Source organism: Macaca nemestrina, chromosome 17 (genome assembly GCF_043159975.1).
Source record: "Macaca nemestrina isolate mMacNem1 chromosome 17, mMacNem.hap1, whole genome shotgun sequence".
Classification (NCBI taxonomy): domain Eukaryota; kingdom Metazoa; phylum Chordata; class Mammalia; order Primates; family Cercopithecidae; genus Macaca; species Macaca nemestrina.
The window spans coordinates 60,247,153-60,270,684 of record NC_092141.1 but is presented as its reverse complement, the minus strand read 5'-3'; the positions used below and the strand labels follow the sequence as shown (position 1 = coordinate 60,270,684).

Sequence of the window (23,532 nt, the reverse complement as noted above, 5' to 3'; positions counted from 1 at the left end):
TACCCAAGAGAAAGTTCAGAGAGCTACTGTGTTGGAGAACGCCAAGCCTTTGGGAGAGGCAGTCCACACCCTCAGGGAGTTTCCAGTTTGATGAAGGCTTGGATGTACTTTTTTCCAGCCAAATGTGTAGAGCACTTCATAATAAACTCATTTCTTAGTGCTGAAGTTTATTTTTATTATTATTTATTTATTTATTTTGAGATGGAATCCCACTGTGTCGCCCAGGCTGGAGTGCAGTGGCCGGATCTCAGCTCACTGCAAGCTCCGCCTCCCGAGTTTACGCCATTCTCCTGCCTCAGCCTCCCGAGTAGCTGGGACTACAGGTGCCTGCCACCTCGCCCGGCTAGTTTTTTGTGTTTTTTAGTAGAGATGGGGTTTCACCGTGTTAGCCAGGATGGTCTCGATCTTCTGCCCTCGTGATCCGCCCGTCTCGGCCTCCCAAAGTGCTGGGATTACAGGCTTCAGCCACTGCGCCCGGCCTGAAGTTTAAGTGCCAAAACTGGATGAGCAATGTCAGGGTTAGATAAATAAATTTCTAGGAGAATTTTGAGTAAGGTTTGCGATTAGGGATGGCCTATGAAAAACAATTGAGGTGAAGCAAGTCATGAGTTGAAGTTGGGATTCAAATGGTGAGTACTGGCCTGGTGGTGGCTCACGCCTGTAATCCTAGTGCTTGGGAGGCTGAGGTGGGAGGATCACTTGAGCCCAGGAGTTCGAGACCATCCTAGGCAACATAGGGAGACCCCATCTCTACAAAAATTTTTAAATTAGCCAGGTGTAATGGCATGCTCCTGTAGTCACAGCCACTCAGGAGACTGAGGTGGGAGGATTGCTTGAGCCTAGGAGGTTGAGACTGCAGTGAGCTGTGATCACACCACTGCACTCCAGCCTGGGTAACAGCAAGACCCTGCCTCAAAAAGAAAACAAATGATGAGTATTTACAGTCACTCTCATAATTCCCAACGTGTCGGGGAAGTCAACCACGGGCAATTAGATGTTCCTTTTTCCACTTTACATTTAAAGATCCTTGTAGAGGCGGGGCACAGTGACTCATGCCTGTAATCCCAGCACTTTGGCAGGCCAAGGAAGGCAGATCACGAGGTCAGGAGTTCAACACCAGCCTGACCAACATGCTGAAACCCCATCTTTGCTAAAAATACAAAAATTACCTGGGTGTGTTGGCACGCACCTGTAATCCCAGCTACTCAGGAGGCTGAGGCGTGAGAATCACTTGAACCCAGGAGGCGGAGGTTGCGGTGAGCCAAGATTGTGCCACTGCACTCCAGCCTGGGCAAAAGAGCGAGACTCAGTCTCAAAAAACTTAAAAAATAAAAAATAAAATAAAAAGATCTTTGTAGAAAACAGATTTGGACTTGGGAATGGTAGGTGTTTAATTTGACATTAAGGTTAGGTAAGGAGGCTAGGCATGGTGGTTCACACCTGTAATCCCAGCACGTTGGGAGGCAACGCAGGCGGATCACTTGAGGTCAGGAATTCCTGACCAGCCTGACCAACATGGTGAAACCCCATCTCTACTAAAAACAAAAATTAGCCAGGCGTGATGGCACATGTCTGTAATCCCTGCTACTCAGGAGGCTGAGGCAGGAGAATTGCATGAACGCGAGAGGCAGAGGTCATAGGGAGCTGAGATTGCGCCACTGCACTCCAGCCTGGGTGACAGAGCAAGACTCCATCCGGGAAAAAGGTGAGGAAGGGGTGATCTGTACCCCTAGGTTTCTGACTTAACTTTTCTGCTTGTTTTCCAGAGGGGTGATGGAAAAGTCCTTTCTGGAGTATTATGACTTCTATGAGGTGGCCTGCAAAGATCGCCTGCACCTTCAAGGCCAAACTATGCAGGTAATACAACCCCTGCTGCTAATTGTAGAAGCCCTACAGCTGTCCATTGTTCATTTGCCTCTACTGGCAAAAGTGTGCTTTTGCTTCCAATAAGAACTCAGAATTTGGGCTTGTTTTAAGGAAGGAGGCTATCGTTGACCAAATTGTAGATAAGACAGTCAGGTGCGGTGGCTCATGCCTGTACTCTCAGCACTTTGGGAGGCAAAGGTGGGCAGATCTCTCGAGGCCAGTAGTACAAGACCAGCCTGGCCAACATGGTGAAACCCCATCTCTACTAAAAAGACAAAAATTACCCAGTCTTGATGGCTCATGCCTGTAATCCCAGCTACTTGGGAAGCTGAGGGATGAGAAATGCTTAAACCTGGGAGGCAGAGGTTGCAGTAAACTGAGATTGCACTACTGCACTCCAACCTGAGCAGCAGGACAAGATTTCTGTCTGCAAAAACAACAACAACAAAAACACATTATTGATAGACTAATGTAAACTTTACCACCTGGTTGGTAAGAGGATGAGAATTCTCCTGTCCTGGAGAATCAGTTCTGTGTATTTGGATCATCTTACTGGTGGTCTTGCTTAGAAATGGGAGACTTGCAGCCGGGCGCGGTGGCTCAAGCCTGTAATCCCAGCACTTTGGGAGGCCGAGACGGGTGGATCACGAGGTCAGGAGATCGAGACTATCCTGGCTAACACGGTGAAACCCCGTCTCTACTAAAAAAAAAAATACAAAAAACTAGCCGGGCGAGGTGGCGGGCGCCTGTAGTCCCAGCTACTCGGGAGGCTGAGGCAGGAGAATGGCGTGAACCCGGGAGGCGGAGCTTGCAGTGAGCTGAGATCCGGCCACTGCACTCCAGCCTGGGCGACAGAGCGAGACTCCGTCTCAAAAAAAAAAAAAAAAAAAAAGCAATGGGAGACTTGTGGGGTCCAGCACAGTGGCTCACACCTGTAATCCCAGTACTTTGGTAGGCCGAGGCAGACAGATCACTTGAGGTCAAGAGTTTGAGACCAGCCTGGCCAACATGGTGAAATCCTGCCTCTACTAAAAATAGAATAAGCCAGATGTGGTGGTTCGTGCCTGTAATCCCAGCTACTTGGGAGGCTGAGGCACAAGAATTGTTTGAACCCAGGAGGCGGAGGTTGCAGTGAGCCGAGATCACGTTGTTGCACTCCAGCCTTGGCAATAGAGCCAGACTTCACCTCAAAAAAAAAAAAAAATGGGTAACTTGGATAATTGACTTAAGATTTCTTAAGGCTCTCTCCAGCTCTCGTACTATGTCTATTCACCCACCCAACACCAACAGCAGTAGGAGGAGATGACTTATTCTCTCCAGTGCTACTTATAAATGGTAGTTTTCCCTTCCTTCCTTCAAGGACTTTCCACCCACCTGTCTCATTTAAGCACAAAGTGCAGGGCTGGCTTAGGACTAAGTTGTCTCCTAAAGCCTTTTTGAGAGTATATCAATGACATATGTCCTAGTTTGTTCCCCATCAGGAATTCTAATTGCTGGTATCCAACAGCATTAGCGATACCAGTGTGTAAAGGAAAAACAACTGGTGATGAGGGATGGGAAGGGGGACAGCATCTGGGCAGAAGGAGAATTAGAGGAGTTGGAGCCACGGATGAAAGAAGATTTGTAGAATTGACAGCTTCATAGATAAATGTGGAGCTCAGTCATGAGGGAGTTAACTTTCATGAATGAGAAGTGCAGGCTGTAGTCCCAGTGACTGTGACTAGCACCCACTGCCATCCCACTCAGGATGAGGGTAATGTGTGGGTAGAAGTGTGGAAGGAGTTCTTGTGAGAGAAGCAAACAATGTGAGAGGGAAAGTTGTGTACCTTTTGGGGGCTGTTGCACTACTTTGCTGCCTAAGTCCCTATATAGTATTTTAAACTTTTTTATACCATCCACTCAAGTAGTTGTTTTTGAGACTTTGGGGACAATTAAACCTTTCTGTAAAATGTTTAGGGATCTTTGATCTAGAATGAGAAGGACTAAGATCAAGGCTAGGTGGCCCTGGAGCAATGCCCAGAAACCTGGACAGGAATGGAGTGACAAGTCCCTGGGGAGGAGTACAGGTGCTTATCTGAAAGTCAGAACTCTTGAGTTCTAGACCTGCCTGTGACCTTAGAAAAGCAAATTGCCATTTTTGAGTACAGAGAATAAAGGGCAACTTTTACTTTGTGTGGTTTTCATGAGGTTAATTAAAAACATAGGTATACTTTATAATTCTGGTCTTGAATTTCTCTTCCCTATCTATCTCACCCTTACTGTCCCTTCTTCCGGATATTGGTTTGCTTTTGAGGAATACCAATACATATTCACTCTAGCCCAAGCTACACCTATTTGGGGCAGTAAGGGTGTCTTTTTTTTTTTTTTTTTTTTTTTTGGAGACAGTTTCAGTCTTGTTGCCCAGGCTGGAGTGTAATGGTGCGATCTTGATCTCAGCTCACTGCAACCTCCGCCTCCCAGGTTCCAGTGATTCTCCTGCCTCAGCCTCCCGAGTAGCTGGAATTACAGGCGTGCGTCACCATGCCCGGCTAATTTTGTATTTTTAGTAGAGACGGGGTTTCACCTTGTTGTTCAGACTGGTCTCAAACTCCCAACCTCAGGGGAGCCGCCCTCCTCGGCCTCCCAAAGTGCTGGCATTACAGGCATGAGCCATGGCGCCTGGCCTAGGTGTCGTATTTTTAAGCAAAGGTTATTTTGCCTGCTGTTCGGGACTACCTATGCTGTTAGGCCTTCCTGCTCCCATGGCTCAGAAGTTGAGCTTGCATTTCACATGAACCCGAAGCTGCTTTCTCTAGGATCAGCCACCCAGACTTGAATCTTCCATCCCCTTGTCTCCTTTCCCCCATAGGACCCTTTTGGAGAGAAGCGGGGCCACTTTGACTACCAGTCCCTCTTGATGCGCCTGGGACTGATTCGTCAGAAAGTGCTGGAGAGGCTCCATAATGAGAATGCAGAAATGGACTCTGATAGCAGCTCATCTGGGACAGAGACAGACCTTCACGGGAGCCTGAGGGTTTAGACCCTGCTCCCATCTCCCCTTTCCCCCCAACTCAAGAGTCCCAGCAGAATTCCTTCCCCCCACCCCAGGGATGGAGAGGCACTGTGTATCTCCCTCCAGACTCGAAGTCATCCTGCAAGATGGCGAGAACCAAGCAAGCTCGGATCCCAGGGTGTGGGAGTGGGGGGCCTGTTCCCGGTCTGACCTCCTTGGCACTGGAGCATCTGGGGCGACGTTCATCTGTTCATCCCATATCAGGGGCCAAGGTACCTTTACAGGAGCACCTAGAGCGAGGGCCTCTGGCAAAAACAAAACAACCAACACACCTCTCCACAGGGACAGCTCCTTAGGGATAAGTAGAAGACGGAAATTGCAGTTCCAAGAGGGATTGTGCCCAAATGATTTATGGGGATACCTGGAAGGGAGCTTGGGGTGGGGGCTGTCTGTGACACTTAAGCAGTCTGGGTGGTTGTCTATTTGTCTGTCTTCAGTCTTGAAGCAGGGCTTCCCAATGCCCTTTTCCTCCCTGCCTGCCTTCCCCCATTATTTCCCACAGGCCAGCATAATTTTGTTTTTCCTAATTTATAGTCACTGTTCTAGACAGACCAAAGAGAAGGAACAGTGGTGGAGTCTAGGCTGCTGATCAGTAAGCTTTACCTAGCACCTGAGCACCTTTCTCCCCTCCCCCCTTTCCTCACCCTTTTCTAGATGTAAGACAGAAGGTAAATGTGACTGGGACTTAACCAAGGTCTTGGTAAAGCCTGCATAGGCACCGTAAGAAGCTGAAAATACTGTTTGTTCCCACAATCACTGATTTGAAAAGTTCCCGGCACAGGCAGCTGCTGTGTATATGGGATTAGAGCCACTACATAGAATAGTCTTACAGATTTTCATAAATACTAGTCACAATGAGGGTATTTCTTTTGAGGGTGGAATAAGTGGGAGACTGATGCTAGTCATTGTATTTTGTTGGGCTGTCCTTGTGTATTTTCACCCCAGCCTGTAGTCCTCCTCACTTCAACCCCAGGGATTTGTGGGGAGCAAGGGTAGCCAATGGCAGAGGGGATTGGGGCTGGGGCTCTGGAGGCTCCTCCCCTTCTTTCTCCTTCCGCCTCCCCTGTGCCCCCAGCTGCTCTTGTCACTGACTCTGATGGGTGTTTGCCTGGCTGTGTTGCTTCTCTGTATTTAGCTGCAGTGATCCTTTAGCTGGTTGGCTCAGAAAAAAATGTGCTTTAGGTGCCCTGTAATCCTGGGCATCAAGGGAATCCATCCTTCCCCTTTTTGATATGTTCTCCCCATACTTCCAGATTTATTGTTATGGCTCCCAGTGGGTATTGGCAATTCTTGTGATGCAGGGCCTCAGTCAGTGTCCAGCCATGCATAAGGGAGAGGATAGTGTGTACCTGCCCTGCCCGCTGCTATGAAAGTCTCTGGCTTGTGGATCATGGGACTCCCCTTGGAGGATCTGTGCAAAGCGGGGCTGGGCAAAAAGGAGAATGTCCTACTTGGGAGGGCAGGAAGCAAAGGAACTGGACAGGGATTGGTGGGCTTGGGGAACGGAAGTTTATCTTGGATACCCATGAAGAGGCTGGGTCTCTTAACATGAAGATTGAAAAGGGACCCTGCTTCCAATTTCCCTCTTCCATTCCTCGAGCTACTCCAGGGCTTAGAAAAATGCCCTTGGTCTGTGGGTCCAGTGTTGTCTGTCATCCATTTAAGTGTTCCCACTTTCAAGTGACAATCCTCTCCTTGGCCCTGCCATAGGGCAGAGCATGTCTGGCATAGCAGCCTGACTTGTATGCCCTAATCTTGAGTTGAGGAAATATATGCACAGGAGTCAAAGAGATGTCTTTATATCTGACTGTACATAAATGAAGTTTTCTTTTTTTTTTTTTTTTTTTTTTTTTCCTTTTTGGTGCAATAAAGTTTGTTTTGGCAGAAGGAGGAAGTGCCTGTGGGCATGGGAGGGCTTGTGTAAAGGAGTGGGATCATCTTGTTAACTACACCTCACCTAGGCCTGGAACTGTTAGGGAGAAGGAAAGTGCTGTGAATTGTCTGGAAGCCAAAGACTTGCATAACATGGTGGAAGGGCGGGGCCGGGTGGGGAGAGCAGGACAAGTTTTCTCATTGGAAATGGGGTTCATTTTTTAAGGCTCTGGCAGTCAGTGACATCTTAGTTTCAGCGGCTTCCAAAGACCTATTCCAGAACTTGGAGTGAGCATGTCCTACAAGGACAGGCAGAGGTAGAGATGGGCCCAGGCTATATCCTGCTAAAGGAAGGGTCTCAGTATGGAAAAACCATTGAGTTTTCAGATTTCCAGTACAGTAGTACTTTTTAAGGATCTTAGCCTTTAGACTAACGACTTTGGGAGCCTTAAACAACTCTGGCCTCTTCCCTCATCACTTCTACTTGCTGTAGGAGATTCTTGCTTTCTGATGCAGAAGCTTTTACTCTTGGCTGACCATGTGTGCAGAAAAATGTCTACACACAGTATGTGCTGCCATTCTGTACTGTGCAGTGATACATGAAGGCATGGGCTCGGGTTAATACGCCTAGGCTCCAGCTTTGGCTCCGCTGAAGCTGGCGGCCCCTGGCAAATTACTTTGATTCAATCACCTGTGACGCTGAAGGCTGCCTACTTGGTGAAATTTAAGTGAGCTGTATGTAAAATGGGACAGGGTAGGTGTTCAGTAAATGACTCCCTTTCCCACTACTGAGGCTAGAGGGACCTGGCAATCTAGTACAGGAGGGTGAGAAAGCTAGTAGGGAATTTGAGAAAATAGAACATTCCCTAACTATTGTTTGATTCCCGTCAGAGTCCATTGTTTTCTTTCCTCCAGTTGAGCCACGATTGGACATTGACTTCTATTTCCTTCACACTCACAGCTAACTTTGTCATAACCTAGAGCCTCTACAGAGGAAGCCAGAAGAGGCTGAAAGAGTGAATAGTATTTACTGGTCCATTAGGACCAGCTAGTTTGAGATAAGGAACATTTTATTAAAAATTTTTGAATTAGCATAGGCTGTAATCTATGTCTCACAGCTACAAAGACTAGACAGGCCAGGAAACAACCTGCATTCCAGGCCCAGCTCTTCCATGAACTTGCAGATGACCTGCACAAATCATTTTATATGTGCTTGCCGTTTTCTGTGTTAATCAGATTATCCTTACTGAATGAGCAAGGTCTTCTCCAATAAAGATGCAATGTGAAGGCACTTTTCAAAAATAAAAGAATGGGGGAAGAAAGAAAAACTTGGAACTTTTTTCTATTTTTTTTTTTTTTTTATATAAACAAAACTACCCAGGTTTATTTGCCCTCATCCTCCTTCCTGCCTGCTGCTGTGTGCCATTCCACACGCAGTCAGGGGAGGGCTTCTCTGGCCTCTTCAGCTGTAATCTCCTGGGAGTAGAGGTCAGTGAAGAGAGCTGGCAGCCAGTAGTGGGCCTCCCCTGGGGCCTGTAAGTCCAGCCACGCCAACCCTTCCTTCAGCAGGTGTTCCTGGAGGGAAAAGGGAAGAAGAGCGGTTTGAGAACAGGGAGGTTCCGTAGACAAAGGGTAGGTAAGCAACCCCCAAACCTATTTTGGCTTCAGTGAGGTTTTCAAACTAAATCTACTAAGTGCCTTCAAACATTTACACAACAAACTAAATGAGCTGTTTGGCTTTGGCCTTGGCCTTTGCCTGAATGTGAAAAATGCTACGAAGTCATTTAACTTGTGCTGCTGTGGAAGAGGGGTAAAGCCTAGCATGGTGGGATATAGTGGAAAGAACACATGGCTACAGAAATATTTGCTGTATGGCCTTCAGCAAATCACTGCCTCCATTTTCCCAGAAACAACACAGAGATCACTGTGTTTTTTGTTTTTTTTTTTTTGAGGCGGAGTCTCGCTCTGTCACCCAGGCTGGAGTGCAATGGCCGGATCTCAGCTCACTGCAAGCTCCGCCTGCCGGGTTTACGCCATTCTCCTACCTCAGCCTCCGGAGTAGCTGGGACTACAGGCGCCTGCCACCTCGCCCGGCTAGGTTTTTTTTTGTATTTTTTAGTAGAGACGGGGTTTCACCGTGTTAACCAGGATGGTCTCGATCTCCTGACCTCGTGATCCGCCCGTCTCGGCCTCCCAAAGTGCTGGGATTACAGGCTTGAGCCACCGCGCCCGGCCTGAGATCACTGTTTAGCTACCTTTGAGTTAACTTATACCAGGTAGCAAACATAATTGACCATACTTATGCAAGAATAGACTCTTCCTAGAACTGGAAATATGCTCAAAATGGGTTGGTTCTGTCCAATATCATTAGGTAGATAAATATGTTATCCCCATTTTACAGATGAAATGAAAGGTTTAGACAGCTGAACTGCTTGGATAAGGAAAAAAGGTACTGAAGCCAGAGTTGTTAACATTGCTCCCTCTTCACATTCATTCTTCAGTACCACAAAATGTTTATGTATAAAGCTAGAGTATATACTATGCAATATAATGCTTAGAGGATAATTACAGATATGTAATTAACATAGTTAATAATTCCCATCACTGTACTAACAGTGTTACTTTCAGTACAAACTACGTTAATCTCCTGACCAGTCCAGGCTCAGCATGTTCAGGAAAGAGAGTGTCGGTTCCCCAAGTAGCAGGGGCAGCCTGGTATTGTGTGCACACCAGAGTTAGGAACCTGCCTTCCTGAGTTCTACCTTCTTGGTAGCATGAAGAGAAGTGCTGGGCTTCCTTCTAGCATGGCAGCAATAGCCTTCAAGGCAGAAGGCCAGCAAAGCAATCCTGAAGCTCCTGCCTTTGTGGAACCCACATCCTCCCAACTGGGGCCTGCCTTTGTGGAACCCACATCCTCCCAACTGGGGCCTGTCTTTTCTGGACTGTTCCAAAGTTGCATACCAGCACTTGCCGCGCTCGCTCGGTCTCCCATTTAAGACTGGCTTTGATCTCACTGACAGTCACGTAGCCATTCTTCTGAAGGAAGGAGGAATGGGGATTGAATCAGTTAAAAAGTGCACCTTCCCTTAGAACCCAGGACCTGCCCAGGAACAACAGACTTATCCAGACAGGAGGAAAAGCTGTCAAGCATGAGGGAACACAGAATATGTTTAAAGGTTCCAGCGGGGAGAGAGACAAGTGACTTTCAGCATGACAGAGGTAGGTTGGTGGGTTCAATCTTAAAAGTGGAGTCCAGGCCAGGCACAGTGGCTCATGCCTGTGATCCTAGCACTTTGGGAGGCTGAGGTGGGGGTATCACCTGAGGTCAAGAGTTCGAGACCAGCTTTGCCAACATGGTGAAACCCCATCTCTACTAAAAATACAAAAATTAGCCGGGCATGGTGGCACATGCCTGTAATCCCAGCTACTCGGGAGGCTGAAGCAGAAGAATCGTTGGAACCTGAGAGGTGGAGGCTGCAGTGAGCCAGAGATTGTGCCACTGCATGCCAGCCTGGGCGACAGTGAGACTCCATCCCAAAACAAAAAAAGTGGGTCCCTTGTACTAACATGTTAAGTTAGACTTCTGCAAAGCACTCGAGCATGACAAGGGAAGATTCTGAACAATTAACTGATAGGAAGAAGAATCATAAACTGCTAATAATATCCATTATTTAAATATTCAGCCCTTGCCCTGCCTCATTCTACTCATCCTCCAATACAGAAAAGCCCCTCCCTTATTTAGTTCTGTTTTACATTATAAAGAAAACTGGGCCAGGCGAGGTGGCTCACGCCTATAATCCCAGAACTTTGGGAGGCCGAGGCGGGCACATCACCTGAGGTCGGGAGTTCGAGACCAGCCTGGCCAACATGGAGAACCCTCATCTCTACTAAAATTATAAAATTAGCTGGGCGTGGTGGCACACGCCTGTAATCCCAGCTACTTGGGAGGCTGAGGCAGGAGAATCACTTGAGCCCAGGAGGCTGAGATCGTAGTAAGCCAAGATTGCGCGATTGCACTTTGGCCTGGGCAACGAGTGAAACTCCATCTCAAAAATAATAAAGAAAACTGAACATATCTACCCTAAATACTTGATGGGGATTTGGGGGAAGATAGCATATGCTTAAGGCATAATGAGGGACAGAGGCATGGCAAACAAGATTTTTTAAAATCTGTTTTTGAAGAATCCATAAAGTAGTTTCAAAAGACATCAGAGTCTGGCTACCCAAAGAAATCTAGTTAGTTGTCTGCATGTCTGTCTACCTGACTAGACTGTAAGCTCCTTGAGAGCAGGAATTTTATCATTCCTATCTTTATATGCCCCACAGCCTGGCCCAGTGCTTTGCACTGTAGCTGCTCAATAAATGTCTGCTGAACAAGAACAGGCCTGAGTAGTTCATCCATTGGATAGTCTCAGCAAAAGACCTGCATAATGGGGAGCAGGAGCTCAGAACTGCTGACAGCCTTGCATCCCAGTACCTGCACACACACACACTCGAAGGTGCACCAGTACCTCTGCCAGCTGTAGCACCACGGTGTGATCCATATTGAGCTCAGCTGGAACAGACTGAATGAGGTAAGTGCCGCCCACAGGGATGATGCCGAAGCCAGTGCCAAGTGCCTTTAGTTTCTTGATGGCTCTGATCAGGTCGTCTCTGAGGTGAGGAAGAGTTGCTTAATGACCCTTGGAAGATCAGACCTAACAACACAGTTTCAGCTCTGCCCTGGGCAGGACACTGACAGAAAATTTAAAAGACTGCACAACTCCCAGGCGCAGTGGCTCATACCCATAATCCCAATACTTTTGGGATGCCCACATGAGAGGACTGCTTGAGCCCAGGGGTTAGAGACCAGCCTGGGCAACACAGCAAGACTTTGTCTTTACTAAAAAATAAAAAAATAAAAAATTGCAGGGCATGGTGGCAATCGCCTATAGTCCTTGGGAGGCTGAGGTAGGAGGATCACTTGAGCCCAGGAGTTCAAGGCTGCAGTGAGCTGTGATTGTGCACCACTGTACTCCAACCTGGGTGACAGAGCAAGACCCTGCCTCTAAAATAATAAAAGGCTGCACAACACTCAACTATGTCAGTAAAAAGACAGGGTCAAGGAGCAATAAGTGATGCTTTGACAATCATAGGAGTCAGGCTCTCTGCTCAGCAAACCACTCATTCCAACACCCAGACAGAGGTCAAAGATACACCTGCAGATGCCCATCAGGAAACGTGAATGAGTGAGCTGAAGAGGCAATAGGGGGTAGTGTCACCTGTGGCAAACTAGAGAATGCTTATCTACTTTAAAGGGGGCAACCCAGCTGATTATTGCCAAGTGGAAATTCAAGCCCAATACTACCAAGTTTTCTGATTCTAACTGAAATCAAAGAAGAAGAAAACCTACAAAACAGTGTGTAGATCACATATCCAGCCCACACACAGAGTTTAAAACCTCTGCCAAAGCTCAAAAATATATCACCCAAACAGCCAGGGAAAGCACTTTTAGGTAGATTGGAATGCATTCTCCAACTCTCAAGAATAGCAAACTGAAATGCTTCAAATGCTCACCCTCTCTTCATGAGAATTTGCAATGAGTATGGCTAGTAATCTTTTGTTATCACTTTCCTTTTTTTTTTTTTTTTTTTTTTTTTAAAGAGATGAGGTCTTGGCCAGGTGCAGTGGCTTACACCTGTAATCCCTGCACTTTGGGAGGCCGAGAGTTTGAGACCAGCCTAGCCAACATGGTGAAACCCCATCTCCACTAAAAATACAAGAACTAGCAGGGCGCGGTGGCAGGTACCTGTAATCCCAGCTACTCGGGAGGCTGAGGCAGGAGAATCACTTGAACCGGGGAGGCAGAGGTTGCAGTGAGCCGAGATTGCGCCACTGCGCTCCAGCCTGGGCAACAGAGCAAGAGTCCATTTCAAAAAAAAAAAAAGAAAAGTAGAGATGACATCTTGCTGTGTCCCAGGCTGGAGTGCAGTGGTGCAGTCATAGCTCACTGCAGCCTAGAACTATGGGTGCGTGCCTCAACACCCAACTACTTTTTGTAGAGACGAGGTCTCACTACACTGCCCAGGCTGGTCTCAAACTCCTGTCCTCAAGCAATCCTCCCACCTCAGCCTCCCAAAGGGCTAGGATTACAGGTGTAAGCTACTGCACCCAGCCTCGTTACTTTTCTTTGAATATTCTAGGTCTTCAAGATCTCATAGTAGGCTGACTCCTTGGAAGTTGCATCAAAAACAGCCTTTTATCTTTTCTCAAACTGGACTCACACATAGAGGCTGGTGAACTAGATCAATTTATATTCCATCATCTCACTACCACCTCCTTCCCCAGCCTTTCTAGGCACCTACTCTAGTCTCCTTGGCCTCAAATAATCTCAAGACTATATACAGCCCTTGGATACAGTCTAACACCTGCAATCCAAGCACTTTGGGAAGCTGAGGCGGGCAGATCACTTGAGGCCAGGAGTTCAAAACCAGCCTGGCCAACATGGTGAAACCCCATCTCTACTAAAAATACAAAAATTAGCCGGGCAAGGTGATGCACACCTTACTGGGGAGGCTATGGCACAAGAATTGCTTGAATCCAGAAGGCAGAGGTTGCAGTGAGCTAAGATCAGGCCACTGCACTCCAGTCTGGGCGACAGCAAGACTCTTTCTCAAAGAAAAACAAAGACTATATATAGCCCCAAGTTTGTTAAAAAATAATACATGAAGAAATGCTTGGAAGGAACTACATTAAAATATATAGCAGTTGTAATCTCTTAGTTGAGAAATAATGGTTTTTGTTTCCCTTTTTATATCTCTATATTTTCTGTTTTCTAAAAATAGCCAGGCGTACGGGCCCATGCCTATAATCCCAACTACTTGGGAGGCTGAGGGGGGTGATTCCTTGAGGCTGCAGGTAAGCAACGATCTTGGTAGCAGTAAGCTATGATCGTGCCACTGTACTCCAGCCTGGGCAACAGTGAAACCCTGTCTCTTATTTTTTGTTTCATTTTTTTTTTTTTCTGTACAATATGGAGATCATACAGATTTCTAAGCTAGCCTAGACATGAGGAATAGGGAGAAAAGAGTTCCATCTGAATTTTTAAATTTTTTTTTATTTTAAGACGGAGTCTCGCTCTGTTGCCCAGGCTGGAGTGCAGTGGCGCGGTCTCGGCTCACTGCAAGCTCTGCCTCCTGGGTTCACACCATTCTCCTGCCTCAGCCTCCCGAGTAGCTGGGACTACAGGCGCCTGCCACCACGCCTGGCTAATTTTTTGTATTTTTAGTAGAGACGGGGTTTCACTGTGTTAGCCAGGATGGTCTCGATGTCCTAACCTCATGATCCACCCACCTCGGCCTCCCAAAGTGCTGGGATTACAGGCGTGAGCCACCACGCCCAGCCCCCATCTGAATTTTAAAGACCTCTTTCTGTACTCCAAGGGATTGAAAGAAGACCTACTGACTGACATCCTGGGCGAACTTGCCCCTTCCCTTCAACACCTGTTGATGTAGTTCCTCCAAAGTTATCAGACCTATTGGAGACAGAAATCAGAAAAAGAGATTACCCACTTTAAATAAGTCGACAGCCATTACATTCCAGTGGCCTATGAATAGCAAGTAACATTCTAGTTCCTAATTTTTTTTAACTCTCTCCTTGGCCGGGCACAGTGGCTCGCGCCTGTAATCCCAGCACTTTGGGAGGCCGAGGTGGGTGCATCACCTGAGGCTGGGAGTTCGAGATCAGCCTTACCAACATGGAGAAACCCCAACGCTACTAAAAATACAAAATTAGCCAGGCGTGGTAGCGCATGCCTGTAATCCCAGCTACTAGGGAGGCTGAGGCAGGAGAATCACGTGAACCTGGGAGGCAGAGGTTGCAGTAAGCCAAGATCGCGCCAGTGCACTCCAGCCTGGGCAACAAGAGGGAAACTCTGTCTCAAAAAAAAAAAACACTCTCTCCTTATGAAATAACTGGCCATAATATGAGAAATGGATTCTGAGACTTTGCTAGGCCTGTCAACAGAGTGAGAGCCATGAAAATCTAAAAACAAAAGCAGTGTCATCTTTGAAAAACTATAGGCCGGGCGCGGTGGCTCAAGCCTGTAATCCCAGCACTTTGGGAGGCCGAGACGGGCGGATCACAAGGTCAGGAAATCGAGACCAGCCTGGCTAATACGGTGAAACCCCGTCTCTACTAAAAAAATACAAAAAACTAGCCGGGTGAGGTGGCAGGCGCCTGTAGTCCCAGCTACTCGGGAGGCTGAGGCAGGAGAATGGCGTAGACCCGGGAGGCGGAGCTTGCAGTGAGCTGAGATCCGGCCACTGCACTCCAGCCTGGGCGACAGAGCAAGACTCTGTCTCAAAAAAAAAAAAAAAAAAAAAAAAAAGAAAAACTATAAATGTCCTCTTGACATCAAGGCCGTGTCTATTTATAGTCGATGATGATTTGTAAATGGTTTTAAGTTTTCTTTCTGCAACTTCAATCCACACCATTTAATGTGCTTACTAAGAAAGATGGCATCGGCCGGGCGCGGTGGCTCAAGCCTGTAATCCCAGCACTTTGGGAGGCCGAGACGGGCGGATCACGAGGTCAGGAGATCGAGACCATCCTGGCTAATACGGTGAAACCCCGTCTCTACTAAAAAATACAAAAAACTAGCCGGGCGAGGTGGCAGGCGCCTGTAGTCCCAGCTACTTGGGAGGCTGAGGCAGGAGAATGGCGTAAACCTGGGAGGCGGAGCTTGCAGTGAGCTGAGATCTGGCCACCGCACTCCAGCCTGGGTGACAGAGCGAGACTCCGTCTCAAAAAAAAAAAAAAAAAAAAAAAAGAAAGATGGCATCACCCAGTGACGAATTTTAAGGTCACATTTTAGGGAACACAGAGACTCAGCTGGCATTCCCATACGTCCGAGAGACAGTGCAGGACTACAGTTACTAATGAGAAAATCACTCCAGACACATCAGACATCAGGGGAAAAGGCCTATTTCCTACCTCCCTACTATTTTCTGTACTGAGTAGGGATTAGACCTTCCTGGCCAAAGATCTTTGGAGAACAGAGACAATCGTTCAGGTAATTCTATTTACCCTTGGCCATGGAGACTTGCCATGGATTCAACTGCATGAAACAGCTAAGATGTCTCTCAAGTCCTTAGAGGCCTGTAGACTGCAGGACGGAAACGATAATCTTTTACGGTTTTCTCCCTCTCAGAGAAGTCCAGAGTCCAGTTCACAGGACCCAGCCACCCTCACCTCCATTCCGATGCTTCAGCGCCAGGCACACTTCGATAATTTGGACACCTAGTTCGTAATAGAAGTCCCCCACGCCCAGCATCTCAGACCAAAATCCTTTTCCAGCTACAAGACAGAAAAACAAAATCTCGGTTATTGATTAATTTATATCCCTTCTTTTCTTTCAAAGCTGCATTAAAACATCTATCGTATGGGAAGTTTTCCCTGCATGGCATGAAGTTCTTCTGCTCCATTTGCTACTCAGGAAAAAATCAGACTTATTACGGTAACTCCTGCTGAAGAACAGGGTCAGACAGTTCCAGAGGGCAGGCAATCTAAAAGTCATTTCTGGCTGGCTGCAGTGGCTCATGCCTGTAATTCCAGTACTTTCAGACACCGAGGTGGGCGGATCGCTTGAGACCAAGAGTTCGAGACCAGCCTGGCCAACACAGCAAAACCCCATCTCTACTAAAAATAAAAAAAAATTAGCCAGGAGTGGTGGCGTGCGCCTGTAATCCCTGCTACTTGGGAGACTGAGACAGGAGAATTGCTGGAACCCAGGAGGCAGAGGTTGCAGTGAGCCAAGATTGTACCAACATACTCCAGCCTGGGCAACAAGAGCGCAACTGTCTCAAAAATAAATAAATAAATAAATAAATAAATAAAAATTGAAAAAATAAAACAAAAGTCATTTCTATTTGGCTAATTCTGGCTCAGGATACTGAAAAAACGAGTTTCCATTCACACAACATACAGTGAAATATAATGGGAAATACGGTCTAGACAAGACTAAGAGAAAGAATATGCAGACTCAGCATCCAAAATCCACTGATGTTCTGCAAGTTACCAGGAGTGTAGAAATAAAAAATAAAATACGGGCTGGGCACAGTGGCTCACACCTGTAATCCCAGCACTCTGGGAGGCAGAGGCAGGCGGATCACCTGAGGTCAGGAGTTTGAGACCAGCCTGACCAACATGGAGAAACCCCGTCTCTACTAAAAATACAAAATTAGCCAGGCGTGGTGGTAGGCACCTGTAATCCCAGCTACTCGGGAGGCTGAGGCAGGAGAATCGCTTGAACCTGGGTGGTTGCAGTGACCCAAGATCATGCCATTGCACTCTAGCCTGGGCATCAAGAGCAAAACTCCATCTAAAAAAAAAAAAAAAAAAAGAAAAGAAAAATGCAGGTTGTAGAGCAGTAGTAATTATAATCCCATGTATATTTAAAAAGTCGGGGCCAGGCCAGGAGTGGTGGCTCACGCCTGTAATCCCAGCACTTTGGGAGGCTGAGACGGGTAGATCACGAGGTCAGATCAAGGCCATCCTGGCTAACACGCTAAAACCCTGTCTCTACTAAACACACAAAAAATTAGCCAGGCATGGTGGCACACACCTGTGGTCCCAGCTACTCAGGAGGCTGAGGCGGGAGAATCACTTGAACCCAGGAGAAGGTTGCAGTGAGCCAAGATTGCAGCACAACTGTACTCCAGCATGGGCAACAGAGCGAGACTGTCTCAAAACAAAAAAAAAAAAACACTAGGGCCAGGCACGGTGGCTCACGCCTCTAGTCCCAGCGCCACTCGGGAGGTTGAGGCAGAAAAGTAACTTGAACCCTGGAGTTGAAGGCTGCAGTGGGCTGATTGCACCAATGCACTCCAGCCTAGGTGACAGAAACCTCAACACTAAAAAATAATAAATTAGTAATTTTTTTTTTTTTTTTTTTTTGAGATGGAGTCTCGCTCTGTTGCCCAGGCTGAAGTGCAGGGGCACAATCTTGGCTCACTGCAACCTTCACCTCCCGGGTTCAAGTGATTCTCCTGCCTCAGCCTCCTAAGTAGCTGGGATTACAGTCACATGCCACCACGCCTGGCTAATTTTTAGTAGAGACAGGGTTTCACCATGTTAGCCAGGATGGTCTCCATCTCCTGACCTCATGATCTGCCTGCCTCAGCCTCCCAAAGTGCCAGGATTACAGGCGTGAGCCACCATGCCCGGTCAATAATTTTTTTTTAAGTTTATAAGTATGAGGAAGGGCTCAGTGCAGAGGCTCACGCCTGTAATCCCAGCACTTTGGGAGGCCAAGAAAGGCTGATCACTTGATCCCAAGAGTTCAAAACCAAACTGGACAACATGGTGAAACCTCCTTTCTATAAAAAATATAAAAATTAGCCAGGTTTGGTGGTACAGGCCTGTAATCCCAGCTACTTGGGAGGCTGAAGCACAAGAATTGCTTGAACCTGGAAGGCAGAGGTTGCAGTGAGCCAAGATGGCACCACTGCACTCCAGCATGGGTGACAGAGCAAGACTCTGTCTCAAAAAAAAAAAAACAAAACTTTTTTATTTAAACAAGGTCTTGCTGCAGCCTCAACTTCCTAGGCTCAAGCAATCCTACCTCAGCCTCCCAAGTAGCTGGACTATAGACACATGCCACCACACATGGCAAATTTTTATAGTTTTTGTAGAGATGGGGTCTCGCCATGTTGCCCAAGCTGATCTTGAACTCCTGGATTCAAGTGATCTGCCTGCCTTGGCCTCACAAAGTGCTGGGATTATAGGCATGAGCCACTGCACCTGGCCAAAATTAAATATTTTTTAATAAAGAGGGAAAATGCCATAAAAAATTCTACTGTAGATCATTCAAGGAATGATCATGGACACTGGCTACTCAGCCTATAGTTGGTCTATCTTCCATATCAGACAGTAACTAGCCATCCTGCTAGGTACTCCCTAAAGATGACACCTTCTGGGTCTTCTTGTAGGCCTTTCTAGCAGATACCCCAACAGTGGTAACAACTATGTGAGCTTCTGTCCCTAAGGTTCTCTATAAGAACACTGGAACCCTACAGACAACTTCTTACAGGCCAGCGGATCCACGCCAATGGTTGCACACATGTCCTGGAACTGCACACGGAACTCAGGATTCTTCCGGATCTCCTGCTTGTGCTTGCTGGCAAATTCCTCCAGGTTGGTCTTGAACATGTCCAACTGCTTTGACATCTGTTGGATGGACAGGGAGTGGTGAAGGGCAGCCCAGCCAGATGATAATCAGATGCCAAAAATAGGTGCCCAGTCCTGTGGTATGGCAAAGGCTGAAATAACCAGTCTCTCTCAGCCTACCATTATGCTGTTTACCATCTATCTCTCTCTTTATCCCTGCCTCTCCTTCACAGTTCTGTTGTCAGCAGAAATGGGATGCTGTACTGTTTTCTCACTTCCAAACTAGACAATTTTTTGTGCGTTCCTGTTCTAAAATCAGGATGTATTTAATAATCAAGGTGCACATATATACAACCAAATACATGCACAAAAAAAGAACAAAGTGTTATATATAATGTGGTATTCCTTTTCTTTTACCCAGAAAAACTTATTAATTTGAAGATGTACCTAATAATTCATTGTATCTTAGAAATGAGGGAATGCAGTGTTCACCCATTAGAAAATCTTTACCCCCCGATGGAAAGGGTGGACGGGAAAAAAATGAAGTGTTGCATGAATCTGTTTAACCTATGAGTCTGGCCAGGAATGGTGGCTCACACCTGTAATCCCACAATGGATCACTTGAGCCCAGGAGTTCAAGTTTAGCTGGGGCAACATAGCAAGACTCTGTCTCAATCAATCAACATATATATATATTTTTTTTTAATTTTTTTTTGAGACAGAGTCTTGCTTTGTTGCCCAGGCTGGAGTGCACTGGCACAATCTCAGCTCACTGCAACCTTAGCCTCCCAGTTCAAGCGATTCTCTTGCCTCAGCCTCCTGAGTAGTTGGGACGACAGGCACACACCACCACACCTGGCTAATTTTTGTATTTTTAGTGAAGACAGGATTTCATCATGTGGGCCAGGCTGGTCTCGTATTCCTGACTTCAAGCAATCCATCAGCCTCAGCCTCCCAAAGTGCTGGGATTACAGATGTGAGCCACCGCGCAGGGTCAATCAATCAATCAACCAACCAACCAATATAAATTTAAAAAAAAAACTTTTGAGTCATGAACCTCCCTGGGGATCAATTCCAGATAAAGAACTACTCGGGGACTTTAATTTGCCAGATTGCATTTCATGTTAAATACAAAAGACTTGGGGATTTTCTGACTTTGTATTACCCCTTCTCTTTTCCTAATTAACAAGGACCATCTTCTATTCCACCAAGAATAAGCACTCCTAGCCCAATATTTCTCACATTAAAACTGTTAGAAACCTCCACATTCTTTTAATCACAATTTTCAGTTGATTCCTGCAGTCATCTCCCCTGTGAGTGGGAGCTTTTGAAGAGCACAGCCTGGGCCTACTATTTTTCTTCAGCTCACAGCCCCGTTTTCCTGTTTAACAGCTTCCTCCTCTTCTTCCCCAATCACAATCACTGCGTAAACTTGGAGCATGTAAAGAGCAGGGAAGGGCTGGAAAAGAAAACTGCACAGGAGCTGCACCCCCATCACTCACACACTGTCCTGGTGTGTGCCTAGATGTCATGATGGTGGTGTGGGTGCCACAGGTTAGGCAATATTTTCATTTTATTCTGAAGTATTTAAAATGAAAAGCCCCAGAGGACGTAAATCAATAACAGCTCTACCACTTACTACCCATATAACCTTGGATATATTACTTAACACCCCAGTGTCCCAATTTTTTTCTTTTCTTTTTTTTTTTTTTTGAGACAGAGTTTTGCTCTTGTCGCCCAGGCTGGAGAGCAGCGGCACAATCTCGGCTCACTGCAACCTCCACCTCCTGGGTTCAAGACATTCTTCTGCCTCAGCCTCCCAAGTAGCTGGGATTACAGGCATGTGCCACCACGCCCAGCTAATTTTATATTTTTAGTAGAGATGGGGTTTCTCCATGTTGGTCAGGCTGGTCTCGAACTCCTGACCTCAGGTGATCCGCCCACCTCGGCCTCCCAAAGTGCTGAGATTACAGGCATGAGCCACCACGCCTGGCCTTTTTTTTTTTTTTTTTTTTTTTTGAGACGAAGTCTCACTCTGCCGCCCAGGCTGGAGTGCAGTGGCCGGATCTCAGCTCACTGCAAGCTCCGCCTCCCGGGTTTACGCCATTCTCCTGCCTCAGCCTCCCGAGTAGCTGGGACTACAGGCGCCCGCCACCTCGCCCGGCTAGTTTTTTGTATTTTTTAGTAGAGACGGGGTTTCACCGTGTTAGCCAGGATAGTCTCGATCTCCTGACCTCGTGATCCACCCGTCTCGGCCTCCCAAAGTGCTGGGATTACAGGCTTGAGCCACCGCGCCCGGCTTTTTTTTTTTTTGAGACAGAGTCTTGCTCTGTCCCCCAAGGTGGAACGCGGTGGCAAGATACTGGCTTACTACAACCTCTGCCTCCTGGGTTCATGCAATTTTCCTACCTCAGCCTCCTCAGTAGCTGGGACTACAGGAGCCAGCCACCACGCCCGGCTAATTTTTGTATTTTTAGTAGAGACGGGATTTCACCATGTTGGCCAGGCTGGTCTCGAACTCCTGACCTCCAGTGATCAGCCTTCCTCAGCTTCCCATAGTGCTGGGATTACAGGCGTACCCCACAGCGCCCAGCTCTCAATTTTGAACTCAGAATACGGCCAGGCACGGTGGTTCACGACTGTAGTCCCAGCACTTTGGGAGGCTGAGGCGGGCGGATCACCTCGGGCGGATCACCTGAGGCCAGGAGTTCAAGACCAGCCCAGCCAACATGGCGAAACCCTGACTCTACAAAAAAAATACAAAAATTAGGGCCAAGCACGATGGCTCACACCTGTAATTCCAGCACTTTGGGAAGCCAAGGTGGGTGGATCACAAAGTCAAGAATTTGAGACCAGCCTGACCAACATGGAGAAACCCTGTCTCTACTAAAAATACAAAAACTGGCTGGGCGTGGTGGCTCACGCTTGTAATCCCAGCACTTTGAGAGGCCGAGGCGGGTGGATCATGAGGTCAGGAGTTCGAGACCAGCCTGGCCAAGATGGTGAAACCCCGTCTCTACTAAAAATACAAAAATTAGCCGGGTGCAGTGGCGGGCGCCTGTAATTCCAACTACTCGGGAGGCTGAGGCAGGAGAATCGCTTGAACCTGGGAGGTGGAGGTTGCAGTGAGCCGAGATCGCGCCACTGCGCGCTAGCCTGGGCGACAGAGCAACACTACATCTCAAAAAAAAAAAAAAAAAAAAAATATTAGCCGGGCGTGGTAGCGCATGCCTGTAGTTGTAGCTACTCGGGAGGCTGAGGTTGGAGAATCACTTGAACCCGGGAAACGGAGGCTGCAGTGAGCTGAGATCATGCCACTGTACTCCAGTCTGGGCAACAGAGCAAGACTCCATCAAAAAAAGAAAAAAAAAAAACCCTCAGAATAATAGGGTTCCCTCCTTATGGGACTGTAATGAGGACTGAACAAGACAGTATATGTAAAGAAAATAGACAAATGCCTGGGACGTTACATGCCTGGGACGTTACAAGCATGTAATCACTCAAATATGTTGGCCATTATTGTTATTAGCAAGTCACCTAAAAGATCTCAGCGGTTCAGAAATCAAAATTTGCCAAACACCCTATTTCTAGTTCAATCTACACAATCAAATTCGTATCCAAGGTGTTTTGGCCAGCCCTGTTAGGTCTCCCTCCCTGCCTGGGGCCCCCCAGCCGACTCACCTGGGCTAGCTGGTCCTCAGCCAAGACCGTCCCTCGCTCCTTATACTTGGCCTGTCAGACAAAGAGACCAGCATGAGTTAAGAGAGTGGGCGCTGGGGGCCGTGCGCAGTGGCTCACGCCTGTAATCCCAGCACTTTGGGAGGCGGAGGTGGGCGGATCACGAGGTCAGGAGACTGAGACCATCCTGGCTAACACGGTGAAACCGTCTCTACTAAAAATACAAAAAATTAGCCGAGCGTGGTAGTGGGCGCCTGTAGTTCCAGCTACTGGGGACGCTGAGGCAGGAGGATGGCGTGACCCGGGAGGCGGAGCTTGCAGTGAGCCGAGATCGCGCCACTGCACTCCAGTCTGGGGGACAGAGCAAGACTCCGTCTCAAAAAAAAAAGAAAAAGAAAAACAAGAGAGTAGGCGCTGGGGTCCCCCACTTGTGCTGCCACAGCTTTGGGATGAAAAGAAGGGGGTTTCTCTTAAATGGTTTTCTTAGGGAGGATAGGGTGAAGGAGTAGAATCGACGACTGTAGATTTGTGAGTAGAGTCCCATTTGTAGTTAAAACTTGGTAAGTGGGAGAAAGGGCTGGGCATCTGGGAACGCTGCCAATCCACCGGAAGCTGGAGACATTCTGTATCCCGGGGCCAAGAAGCCCGTCTCAGATTCTGCTGGGAGGTGATTAACGGGTAGGACTCGGCTCCGAGAGAATTCAGTCTCGCACGGGTCAGGGGCAGGTTGTGGGTCGGCCTTCTTCCTGCTCACCTCTGCAAGTTTCTTCTTGGCGATGGCGCCAGCTCCCACCCCACGGCGGTGCATTCCCACCCTGGGCCCGCGGGCCGCCCAGCTGCAGCGACCCCAGGTCTCCGCGTCCCGGGCTCCGCCGCCCGCTCCCCAAGGCGGAAGCCCGAGCCACGCGTCATCTGCA

At 47.6% G+C, this 23,532-nt stretch overlaps 2 protein-coding genes across 4 annotated transcripts in view; one reads left to right on the top strand and one right to left on the bottom strand.

Annotated features, from left to right (window-relative positions):
• The window catches only part of LOC105472335 (ubiquitin conjugating enzyme E2 Z), a 21,401-nt gene extending 13,283 nt beyond the window's left edge, over nt 1-8,118 (top strand). Inside the window, exons 6-7 of the mRNA XM_011725478.3 lie at nt 1,767-1,857; nt 4,715-8,118. Of these exons, the coding sequence (XP_011723780.1) occupies nt 1,767-1,857; nt 4,715-4,885 (262 nt within the window). The 3' untranslated portion in view covers nt 4,886-8,118. The remainder of the gene's footprint in view (nt 1-1,766; nt 1,858-4,714) is intronic.
• LOC105472334 (SNF8 subunit of ESCRT-II) lies at nt 6,016-23,532 on the bottom strand. 3 transcript variants are annotated; one of them, XM_011725476.3, is made up of 8 exons: nt 23,370-23,532; nt 22,619-22,669; nt 18,859-18,997; nt 16,022-16,126; nt 14,231-14,303; nt 11,302-11,443; nt 9,752-9,826; nt 6,016-8,365 (listed from the first exon to the last, which is right to left on the bottom strand). In XM_011725476.3, the coding sequence occupies exons 1-8, from the start codon at nt 23,421-23,423 to the stop codon at nt 8,228-8,230; spliced, it is 777 nt and encodes a 258-aa protein (XP_011723778.1). In that variant the 5' UTR covers nt 23,424-23,532; the 3' UTR covers nt 6,016-8,227. The 3 variants fall into 3 exon arrangements, with proteins under 3 accessions (XP_011723778.1, XP_011723779.1, XP_070939090.1); XM_011725477.3 differs by lacking the exon at nt 9,752-9,826 and having other exon boundaries at nt 23,370-23,525; XM_071082989.1 differs by lacking the exons at nt 16,022-16,126; nt 18,859-18,997; nt 22,619-22,669; nt 23,370-23,532 and adding an exon at nt 15,857-16,009.

Excerpts from the sequence above, each read along its gene's own strand:
- LOC105472334 (XM_011725476.3), bottom strand. The coding sequence starts at position 23,423 with ATGCACCGCCGTGGGGTGGGAGCTGGCGCCATCGCCAAGAAGAAACTT. Across the intron at positions 22,670-23,369 it reads CCAAGAAGAAACTTGCAGAG|GCCAAGTATAAGGAGCGAGG; the intron begins GTGAGCAGGAAG and ends TTTGTCTGACAG. Across the intron at positions 18,998-22,618 it reads CTGAGGACCAGCTAGCCCAG|ATGTCAAAGCAGTTGGACAT; the intron begins GTGAGTCGGCTG and ends TCCATCCAACAG.